The 12,129-nt window shown below is 38.2% G+C and overlaps 1 protein-coding gene across 2 annotated transcripts in view; it reads right to left on the bottom strand.

Moving 5' to 3' along the window:
• Positions 1–448: 448 nt before the first annotated feature.
• The window catches only part of RIC8B (RIC8 guanine nucleotide exchange factor B), a 66,447-nt gene continuing 54,766 nt past the window's right edge, over positions 449–12,129 (bottom strand). The window contains exons 8-9 of one of the 2 annotated variants that reach the window (XM_019515333.1): positions 10,560–10,679; positions 449–851 (exon numbers count right to left, since the gene is read on the bottom strand). In XM_019515333.1, the coding sequence (XP_019370878.1) occupies positions 740–851; positions 10,560–10,679 (232 nt within the window). In that variant the 3' untranslated portion in view covers positions 449–739. The remainder of the gene's footprint in view (positions 852–10,559; positions 10,680–12,129) is intronic. The other variant, XM_019515334.1, reaches the window with a different exon arrangement.

Here is a 12,129-nt window from a genome sequence, read left to right on the forward strand (position 1 = left end):
AGTCCATAGCTATTCCAGGCAAGAACTAAGCAAGTGCTTGAGTGCTGTTTTGAATAGGGATGTTTTCCTCAACTCAGACAAGTTAACCTTCCTGGACTTATATTTATGTGGCTCTGATCCAAGAAAACTGCAAGGTGCAACTTATTTCTTAAGGTAGATTTAGCAGTAATCACTGACTGACAGAACAGCAACATTTTAAACAGACTGCTTAACCACGAAGATGGATGGTAAGAAACAATTTAGCAAAGGTCATATATAGAAAAAGTGGTTGTATAATCAGTGAGTTTTTCACTAGGTCCCTCATGAGTTATTAGGCATAAAGGATAGTCTTTCATTCGTCTAACTTTCTTGAAATTGCATGTCAGGGAAGGAATGTAGGTAAAACAGTACAAACCCAAGAGGAGGGTAAAACCTATGGACAATGGAAAAGAAAAGAAGACTCCAATAGATTTCAATACATATGTTTACATTTTTACTTTGTTTTGCATTGCAGGCTCTCAATATCCCACTGAAATACAGTTAGCTTTAAATTAATAAACAGGTCATTTGTTCCTATATAAACAGCTGTCATAAAAATGCAGAGATTACATCACAGGATCCATCATTTAAATCTCTCAATAACAAAACTATTAGAGTGAGAGTACTGGTTTGTGTGAGGGTAGAGTGTTTACATAAAAGGTCTCATGTCTAAGGAAAGCTGCTGATTAAAGGAGATATTGGTAGGGATGCAGGTGATGCTTCAGTCAGATTCTGAACTCTCTGGCTCATTGATCTGGTACTGACTGACTGTCTCCGCCAAAGGAGCCATTGAGCCATCGGGTCGTACTCCCATTGGTTTTATAAACTCATCTCTGCAAGAGATTAAAAAAATCTTTATTAGCATAAGTACACATATATCAATCCACACTGCTATAATACACATACATGCAATCACACACAGTTATGTCCTTTTATAAAGAGAGTCTTTAAGAGGAAATTTGTACTGAAGCTCTCCATCTGAACAAGAAAGGGGAACAAAAAATTACCCAAGATGGGATGGGACAAAAGGGGGAAAATAAAGACATTTATGTAGGCCAAACCTACAAAGCCAAATGAAAGCTACATGAAAAGTCAATGCTTAAACAATGAATCTGCTCCTTGTTTGAAATATACACACTACCTTTTTTTCCCTAAGAATTCTTTAAGAAATGGTCAGTACAGTTTCACCTGCCATTCTAGGCAACCCAAATAATTAAAATAAATTATTTGGTACATATTCATCTCATTCAGGGAAACAAATCAGTCAGAACACATCCTGCCAACCCAGGCTCTAGTGGTACTTAAGTACTTGTTGAATCATTGAGTCAGCTGGCTTTTTTTTTTAAACTATTGCTTTTGTTTTCGGTCATTTAATTACAGGATTGACAGCCATTTTAATCTCTTCAAAGCTCCAAAGGCCTTTCCACTGCTAATCCAATTATATCTATTCCACAAGCTGCAGACCCATCTAAAAGATGATTAATTATTGATTAAGTCAATCAAAAAGTATTAGCAAAGATTTATTTAATCCTTACTTTTCATCACCTCATTTATTATATGTGGATTATGGCAAAGGCTGTGAGGTCAAAAAAGAACATTTTGGGTTTTCTTTAGGGGGGAAAAATATTTTTCATTTTCAAGAGGTGCTTTTAAGCAGTGTGCAGGCCTGACCCAAATTTGCCACGTTTGAGAGGGAAAATGTTATGAAATTTGCCCCTTGTGCTCACAGAGAGCCATAAACTGGACCAGGAGAATGTAGATACAGGAAAAAGAAAAAAGATGCATTTCACCAACTCTCTGCCAGATCCAGACTATCTCCTTAGTCAGGGAGAAACAGAAGTACACTAGACATAGAAAACAAACGCACTTTCCGCTGATAGCTGCTACGAAAGCAGCTGCAAAAGCAATACCTGACTTCCACGGTATGAACAGTGAGCTAGATGTACAGGTCAGCAATGGTTAAACACCAGTCTCAAAAGAAAAATCAGGAACTGTTTCATTCTTGTGAGACGGATGAGAACAGTAACATTCAGGGAATAAAGGCTTCCAAGTATCACAGGAAAAAGCAGTATTTTCTATGAAGTGTGGTTTGGGAGACCCCAAACCTGATAAAGTCAGTGCATTTTGTTAAGTAGGACTAAGATGGATGGGGAGAACTTGGTACTCATGTAAAGGCTGCAACCCCTGAATGCTGATGAGGATAGCCCCTATGCGTCTTCCTTGTAGTCCATTATCCAGGGTGATTTAGTATGGGATTTGAATTGCTCCTCTTGAAGGGGAGGGACTTGGCCACGTGTTCTTCTTCAGTAATGACTCCTCCTCCTTTTCTCATGCTGGTAATACAGTTTTTAAGATTTTCTCTTCGCCAAGTGACAGTGAATTTTATTCAGAAAGTTCTCTTGAGACCACATGTACCTAGAAGAACCCTGGAGGTTGGGAGTGTTGGAGAATGGCATGAAAAGAACTTTCAAAACCTAATTCTGTAGCGCAGGGGTGGCCATCCCATGGCTCTGGAGCCACATGAGGCTCTTCAGAAGTTATCCTTGAATCTTTGCACAAGCCCACGGTGACCAGCTTCCATAGCCGTTGCGTCACATCACGTGATGTAACTGCTCACAGCGAGCACATTACTCAGTTTGGACTCAGAAGTTTGGACTCTGGAGCTGCAGGTTGGCCACCCTGGTGTAGACCCAAACTACAATGAGGATCCACAAAGCTAGTGTCTTGAGATGACCCACACTGTTCTTGCTGTGATGGAAGCTCCCCACAAAGCAAGTGGTGAAACGCTTTGGAATCTTTTCAAAACCTGAAGGTTTTTGCTCTGAAAGGATGTAATGTAGGAGTTAGAAGCCTCATGGTTTAGAAGCCTAAAGCTCAATAGTAGGCGACAAAATTCTCTGACCCCCTAATTCAGCTGGTCTTAAAAGCTGCATTTCAGCTACATAACTGTCTCTCATTCATGTTTAAATCTCCAGCCCTTGTAGAAAACTTGGTCATTGGACAGCCAACAGTCATGCATGCAGAACAGAATCAGGGTGATTTATATTTTTTTAAACCAATACGTGTAATGTGAAATGCCGAAACAAGACTGGGAACAAAGACTGGAACCCAGAATCCAAGCCCCCTTCACCATCCCACTCCCTGGGGAGCTCCCACTGCAATGGGTTAGTCAGGTTCCCTCTTGTTACTTCTCCTTCTGGCATCATACATCTTGTGCTCTTTTCTATCTAGTGACTTGGCTTCAACAGGTAAGGGTAAAGAGTGCCTTGCATGCAACCTATGCTACAACCTAGTGGTTAGAGCACTGTGCACATCCAGTTCTGCACTTCATACTGACATTCATGCTGATGGTGTCATTCAGGCATTGGGAGTGCTCTGTAAATGCCTAAAACATCAGGGATTTGGACAGAGTATTGGTGAATTTCAGTGGTGCTTAGGTGGAAATCAGGCACTACATACTAGGTATGGATTACTTCTGAGCACATGCACAAGCCTCAGCTGAGATGTCCAAGAACTTTTCAGGCCAAATAGAGGTCCCTAATGATTCTACGCACCTACACAGTTTCCTGGCTGCCAAGAGAACTGATTAGGACCATACACTTTGTGAACCGGGCACCTAAATTCCACTGAAGCACCTCTGGGAAGGATGTACATCTAATCCCAGGTATCTGAGCACTGTGAAAATTTAGAAACAATCCTGAGACGTACTGAAAAAACACCAAATAAATAAAACCAGGGGTGAACAAGGAAGAAGAAAAGGAGACAAAAAATGAACAGATCTGACCACCATAGGAGGACTTTAACAGAGATGGAGTCCCACAGAGAAGGTACAACTAAACTCCATGAAAGTTATGTCACCAGTTTCAGTCAAGACCACAATTCACCCTTTGCCTCTAAAAGAAGTTCCTACTCCTATTCTTGTCCATACAGGCCCATGAAATGAAAAACTAAGAGCAATTAAATCAGCCATAGCAACTGTTGAGGTGATGTAAAGGGCAAGGATGGTTGCTCACGTATCTCAGGCCAATTGTAGTTTACTGAAGGTTCTATGCAGCAAACAGAAGTTTGGACCGCATATATTTTAGCCATCAACAGCTTCCAGGACAATCCATGAGGAGAGACAATTGAAAATGAATCTCAGAAGCATCTTAGAGGCAGAGCTTGGCAGCTAAAACTGTTTATTCATATACCAGCACCTAATTCTCCTCTGGCTTAAAGATCTTACAGACAGGCATAGTCTGGAAATCTTCAAAACTCATCACGTCATCGTCACCTTCCAATTTAGACAGAAAGAAAACCCTTCCTACAAAGCCTGAATAGCTTATTTCTTTGTTAAGCAGTCTAAATGCCCTCAAAAAGTAACAACATCTGGAAGTGCCTCCAAATTTTCAGGACTGGAGATCCCCTACTTGAACTCTTTTTTTCCAATTGACATTCGGAATTCTTTTTAAGATTGCAGAATAAGGAAGAAGGAACTGGACATGCCGATCAAATGCATCAGATGCTGGTTGCATAGATACAGTGTCCTAAGTCACTGCTGAGAACTAGGGGAAAGTCAAACAGCAAGAATGAATAAGCATGGAACACATCAAAGAAATACCATGATTTCTTTTCTCACCATAATTCCTTATAAAACTCAGTGCCACTCTGCAAAACTCATGTTGCAGGCCATTAGTTGGTCAAGCCAATTGTTTGACTCATCCTTCTAAACAAAATGTAACAGAAGGAAAGTAAATCTTCATATAGGTTTCCTAGCTCATTGATACAATTTATGTTTTATTTTCCATGAGGATATTCAGAATTATCAAGTGTAATTTCACAAGAAAAGTTTAGACCATTTTAGTTTGTGATACGTCAAAAATAAGGTCAGCAATTTTCTTTTAGATCTGAATTTTCTATAATTTCTATGCATGGAATAGAAATAGAGGTTCATATACCTGATATGAACTTATTCTTACTAAAGTAAACCATTTGCAGAAGTACAGAATAGCATTATAAATACAAATCAAAGTGCGACACAAGCAACATGTACTTTTCTCTAAAGGTTAAAATACACTCAAGAGTTTTGTACTGACAGCAATTACAACGTTAGAAACTGACTTGCCCCCTCAAATGTACCATATACATGTATATGGTAATGGTGATCTCCTGTATTCCTCAACACTGTACATCAGTGTTTTGAACCACCACATATTCTGTCCTGCCCTCTCAAGTGCCACTATGATCCCCATCCCCAGAGGCAACCCCCTGGTTGCCATCTTGGGACCAGACGTCCCGCCCTCTAACCCCAACCTTTGGTATCCGGACTGGCCTTGCTGGTGAGTCCTGCCAGCTTCCCCTGGGTCCTACTGCCTCGGCTCCTGTCATCTTTGACAAGCAGCCAGGAGCGGATAAATGTTAATTTTTTTAATTTTTTAGGGGCCCCTGGGCTGGATAGCATGGCTTGGCGGGCCATATTTGGCCTGCGAGCTGTATTTCGCCGGCCCCTGCCTTACTGGCATAAACTGTCATAGCTCCACTCACTGCTGTGAGTCACTGGTTTAGCACTGGTTCCTTAAAGACCTCAACAAAGTTCTGGCATTTTAACACCAGCTGATGACCTCTCTTGTTTAAAAGGTGCAAGCTGGTATGCGGTACCCAGGTAGACATGGCCAAACCTACATGTAAGAAACCAAATTTTACATGTATGCTAGGCCCAGCTATACAATGTAAACTCTGTTGTCACGGTACAGGAAAGAGGTATTACTTCCCCCGCCACTAAGGGGAGGTGCATTGTGAGTTTTGCTACATCTAGTAAATATATTTAAATGCAAATATATAAACATGCATATTTATGCATATTTAAACTGATTTTATAAAAATCCTCGCATGACCCTTACTATGATCAAATACCCTTTTCAGCGACACATGTTTTTCTATTACAAACAAGGCATTCTATTCAAGTATACTTATTAGAAAATGCACCATAATTAAGCAGTTGGTAAAATGCATTCTTTTCCGCCACTTGCAGATCTCCCAAGAGTCCCTTCAAATTTACCTATACAAGTTCGAGCTTCCTGCTTGCCATTTAGCTTGATAACGACTCAAAAATCATTCCCTTGTTTTCAAGGGTCCTTCTTTCTTCTCTGCTCTGTGTACTGCAGGGCAGTATTGACACATGGAATTAATGACAGTGTCTGTAATGAAACAACCGTCATGCAAACACCAGTCTGCTCCTTTGATAAAATGGCATGTTGGGGACCTATTCACCTCCTTATAATTAAGCACTACATAATAGTTCCGATCCTTTCATGTAACATTATTTTGTTCTATGATTAGAAAAGAAGAAGAAAAAAATCTGTGTAGCGTTGCCTTCTTCATTCACGCCATGATTAATTCTGCGTTTTTAATGAGTGTGGTTGCTATTTAGGCAGGTTCTGTTACATACTTGTTTTGTTGACTTCTGTTCAATGTACAACAAAACCCAAGCTGTGGTAATTGGGGACCATTTCATAAGCAAAAGGATTCCTGCTATTAATACAAGGTTGGCTTGGAAAAAGCACTCTGACATTTTAAATTAGTCAATTAATATATAATTCCGCCCATCATTTATAATGGTAGAAAAACCCTTCATATATTTATCAGACATTTTAATTAATATGGAATGTTTGCAATAACATTGGATACAAACAGAAAAAGTGCACAAAAGTGATTTAATGTAGCTAAATTGAGCATTTTGAAAATGTGAAAGGTTGTGTTAAATCTTTTTGAAAAGAGTGAGCAAGTTTTTGGAAGCTCAAATACATGCCTTATGACTAGATTTACAGTCACTCTCTCTCACTGCTGCAACAAGATGATATACTCTATTTGTTGCAAAGAAAATCCTGATTATAAAATAAATAAATCTGAAGAAAATTCCAGTGCTAAAACTCTGCCCAAGTAGTTTCTAATTTTCCCCAGTACAATGAAAAAGTCAAAAGCCTTCTTCCCTTATATTTAAAAGCATTGGTATAAAAACAACTTTGCCAGGCCAAATCTGGGCAAAAAAGTTTAGTTCTTGTGAATGGAACAAAAAGCTCTTACAAAACCTAAGGATAATATATAAAACCCAACTATTTTAATTTCAAATTAGGAGTGTCAAGCTTTTTGTTCACTTTTTCTTTTTAAATGCTTCATTCTTTTATTTTCCTTGCGTGTATCCTGACACAAGGTATACGTTCTCTCACATACTGGATGCCATCTTCATGAATTACAAAGCTTCAAGTCATTTCATGTCACAACTGCAATTTAAATCATAACAACTTTATGGTTAAATTGCAGAAGCATTTATTGAAAAAAACATACCCCACACATTCAGAACTATTTTCCTGCTACCTGTGTATGAGAAAAGGCTGAAACATCCCACTCACACTGAAACACAAACCCCTCTTCATGGAAATTATGTTTGGATTTAAAAAAACAAAACAAAACTGTATGAATTAATATTCATCAAAACAATGAGTTCTCTCACCAAGAAGCAATCTTGCTCTATTGTTTAGTGTGGAAAAATTCATTTATGCAAAATTTCCACATTGAAAATAATGAGCAACTGAAAAAAGTAGCAATGCCAATATAAACTGAACTTTAAACTAGACGTTCTCAACCTTTTTAGATTCAAGGAACCCCTTATTAGACTCAAGGCAGCTCTCTATAACTTCTGTAAATTGAGCTGTACCCCATTTCAAAAACTAATTTAATTATTACAGTGTTTACCTCCTTGCAGAGAGGCCAGAAAGTAGAGGTGGGGGAGCAGCCAGGCAGACAGGGCCAAGTCAGCCCTTATCTGTTTATCTTCTCACACTTCCTGTGGTGCCCTTCAAAGGATCTCATGGCACTCCAGGGTGCCCTGGTTGAGAATCACTGCTTTAGACTACTGCCATCTGCTTTTCCCTTGTCTACTAGAGTGTGACTACCTTTAAAAATGCCAATAAATCCCTGCATTACAAACCCATGACCTTCCTCCATCTCAAATCATAGTTTTTGTAATTTAGTGGTGCCAACTAAAAAAAAAGACTTCAAATGTTTCCCTGTTGCATACAATTAAACCATCATTACTAGGTATTGTTAAATAATATTAAAGTGTAATACAAAATGCTAATGTAATCAAAAGGTGATGATTCTCAGCACATTACAACTGTACACAAAGACTCTGTGGCTGCTTATGAAAGGTTATTATTTTTGGCCACAATTATGCCCTGTGAACAAGGTTGGGTTTTTTTGCAAGAAATTCAATCTATCATTAGATAACCACTTTAAAAAACAGAGCTGGGGTGGGCTGTAGTCAGATGGGTTGAATTTCCCACATTAAGCCTGCAAAGAAAACAATTTTGCCTTAAATTTTCTCATGCTTCACAGCTTTTATGCATGTTAGCTCTAAATGGATTATTTTTTCCATAAATCAAGGCACATTCTATACACAGGTTTTGCCATACTACGAGGTTGGCCCATTCTAATCGCCTCCTGAAGTGGACCCCAATTAGTATGTGCAACCTATGGGAAGGAAAGAGAAAGAGAAAGAACAGTCTTTCTTCCTCCCTTTTGTCTTCAATTTCCCCTCCCGCTCCCCACAAAAGGCACCTCAAAACCTAAAATGCTTCCATTATTGGATTCTTGATGTGTTACTTCCTAGTACCAACAGGTGAAGAACGACTATAAAAAAAGAAAACAGACTTGCCAGTGATCTGCTTTAACTCTATGAGCTTCAAAGCAAAGAATACTTAAAATGTCCTAAAGCCTGAGGCTACAATCCCAGAAGTATAATTCTACTGTAGGGAAAAAAGAAAAAGAAAACTTGACTTCATAAAATTAATTTAATTTTCAAGTGTCCTCCATGTTAATTTGTAAATTACCAACCTAAAAACAATGCCTGACTTGTAGACTTAATGTTAGAACAAATGCACAAATTCAGTCGTTCAAAGAAACCAAGAAAGTCCAACTACCATAAACATATCACTTACTCTAACCAGGACAGAAGACTGCCAGCTTCCCATCTTATTTAACATTTATATAAAACTGAACAATAGCACTCTATCACATTTTGTTAAAAAATTCCATTCTCCTGAAAGAAGTCTCATTTTCTATTTTTTTCTTTTTGTTACTCTTTTCTACATCAAAAATATTCAGTATATGAAAAAAATGGGAAGACCTCTCAAATGCTTCTGGTAGGACCTATGAGTTCAAACCATGATTCAGAGCTACTCCCATAATAATTACTGTATGAATACACAACACAAAGACATGCCACGCCCTGAAGAGCCTGCAATCTAAGTATTAAATAGACAGCAGGTGGACATAATTGAAAGACAGTGGAAGCACAAGGCAAGAGTGAGGGGATATTGGTCAGCAGAATAAGTAAGTGACAGAGCACACCAGCTGCTGGACTATTGTCAGGTTGTTTTTTTTTGTAGACCCCATGGCAGGTGTCTTCTACCCTTTGCATTGAGAAGGTTTGTGGTTAGATAAAATCCAAAAGGAACTGCTGTAAAACTTATTTCTGATCATCTATAACGATGGCAAAAACTCAATTCACTCTATTTCTGGGCTCTTATCAGAAGTTTTTCTTTTCTATTATCAGGTAATACATAGATAGCTTTATTATGACACTCTGTGAAGTTAACTTTAATACTCTGCCCTCTCCACTAATTTCCTCACTTTTCAACATTTTAGTTCTATTAAGATTAGGTATATGCTTAACTATTGCCCTCAGTAAATCTCTGATTGCTTTGACGATATTAGCATATCATATTAGTATATACGTATTAAATTATACAAATTATTGTACTAGTATTTTCAAGCCAAATGCATCTAGATTTTCCCTGCCTAAACTTCTGATCCAATTAAATCTTTATTGCTTAATGCAAAATCCAAGTTTGCCCACATCTCACTCGCTGCATTCTTGATCTTTTAAACAAGTTTAATAAACAGATTTATAAAGAACTTGAGTTGCTGAATTCATCTTCCAGTAAACATCCTGGGAATTTAAGTTACCCAAGAATACTATATTATGTGTTTTTATGACTTCTGTGTAAAATCAATCCTATTGGCAGAACTGGACCCAGAAGGACAGCCCATGGACTTCAATGAAAATCACATACATAAGTGTCACTAGGATTGGGGCTTGTACGTGTTTAAAGAATCACCTCAAATTTCCAGATTAAACTCTTCCAAATCAGGCCATTGACTATGATCTTAATTAGTATTAGACTGGGCATGAAAAACTGGTGCTTGTGCATGTGTAGGTCATAATGAAGAAAGAAACTGTTCCTGATCCATTCAAAGCATACTGCATCAGTTTCTAGATATTAAATCAAGGAGGGAGAGCTATCACCACAAGGCTAAAGCTGCTCACTCTCAGTGAATAATAGGGCCGACATGTTAAATCAAAACATAATTCTCTGCTGTTAATTGATATTTTAATACCATTCTCTTTTACATGTTTTATCTTATACACATTAAAAAAAATTAAATGAAATTACAAGTGCACTCCACATTTACCCTATAATGAGTGGATGTGGTTACACTACCTGGAAAGTTTATCAAGCATGTTGACAAGTTTCATAGCTTCATATTCTTTCTGTTCTTCTGTCATTTCATCCATAGGGTTTGGCATTGGCTCTTCGACATGACCCGTGATAAGGTTAATACTGGGGAGATAAAAAAAGAAAAAAAAAGGAGGGTGGATCATTTATACACATGTAGGGTTAATTTTTGTGTGGGGTGGGAATGAAAGGGTGAAGGACAGTAAACAATTTTAACTTACTCTTTCCTAATATCAATGTAAAGTTGTTTAACTCCTTGTGGCAGGATTGTAACTAGCTTTCATCTGTCTTGGTTTATATCCATTTTGTACGCATTCAAGTGATTATTATATTATCTCATTAAATACTCAAACATTTAAGCCCCACTAGCTCTTGTTAAGCATATAAGCCAAGATGCAAGAGAAGATTTCCATTCAGGGGTGGCATATGCAGTAAAAGTTCTGGAGCTATTACTTCTGAAACATACTGACCACTTCTGACGGTGCCTTTTATCCTCTAATAAAAGAACACATCTGCTGAGATACTTTAAAAGTTGCCTTTTCACTTTTTCATTTTCTTCTCGCATTGTTTTTTACTGAACCTATTTTAATCGAGATCAAATACCAAACCCACAATTGTGACAGTTTACGCGTTCACTGTGAGCCAGCTGGATAAGAAGGTTAGACAGATGCAAAGGAATCCACAATGCAATTGTTAAGAATACAACTTTTCAGAGCTGATTCACATTTCAAATGATTAAATAATGAGAAATAATGATATTCATTAAAGATAGCTGAGGAAGATCACACTTGAGAGCCCTTTTCACATGACCAGGGTGGAACATTAATCTTAGATTAATCAAATATTGACACCCTACAGTTAAATTCTATTTATAGACAATTAAATTAGGCAGAGAGAAAGCAAGTCAACTTCTTCAAAAAGAGGAAGAGGAACATGACAAAAAAGGCTTCAAAAATGTGATGGAAATCTTCCACCTTTCTTCCTCTTAGTGGTAAAATGTGAATGTTTTGCTGCTGTAACCTTGTGAACTCAAGATAATGTTACAAAAAGAAGTTCAGAAGAGGCTGAATCTACACATTCTTCAACACATGTGAGTCTGGACCCTGTCCCCCTCCCCCAAATAATTCTGCACATATTTATGCTTTTCAGCCATCAAGAAAATTAAGGGAATGTTGTTATGGCACAAGGCAATGGCATAGAGGTACCTGAGCTAGATCTGCGCAGCAATTCTCACTAGGCCTAATTATCCCACAGCAGCACCACATGGCTGTTATGTAGTGCTAGCCAGTAGCCAAGCTAGCTTATGTGGCACTGCACTGTGTTATGTAGACACTTCCTTAGTATCTTCAAGCAAAGCTAGAATACAAGTGAACCCTGCACAAATTCTGCTGTGGGCACTTGCAGTGCTTCGAAGTCCACTGAAATGCACCCCACCACACATCTAACACTGGCTAATCAGAAACAGCCCAGCCTGGAACAGGTAATTGCTCAACCACTTATCAAATTAGTTGCAATCAAGATCATGGGGGCAGCTTCCAAAAAAAAAAAAAAAAAA

This window comes from Gavialis gangeticus, unplaced genomic scaffold (assembly GCF_001723915.1).
Source record: "Gavialis gangeticus isolate Ggan-Ray unplaced genomic scaffold, GavGan_comp1, whole genome shotgun sequence".
Classification (NCBI taxonomy): domain Eukaryota; kingdom Metazoa; phylum Chordata; order Crocodylia; family Gavialidae; genus Gavialis; species Gavialis gangeticus.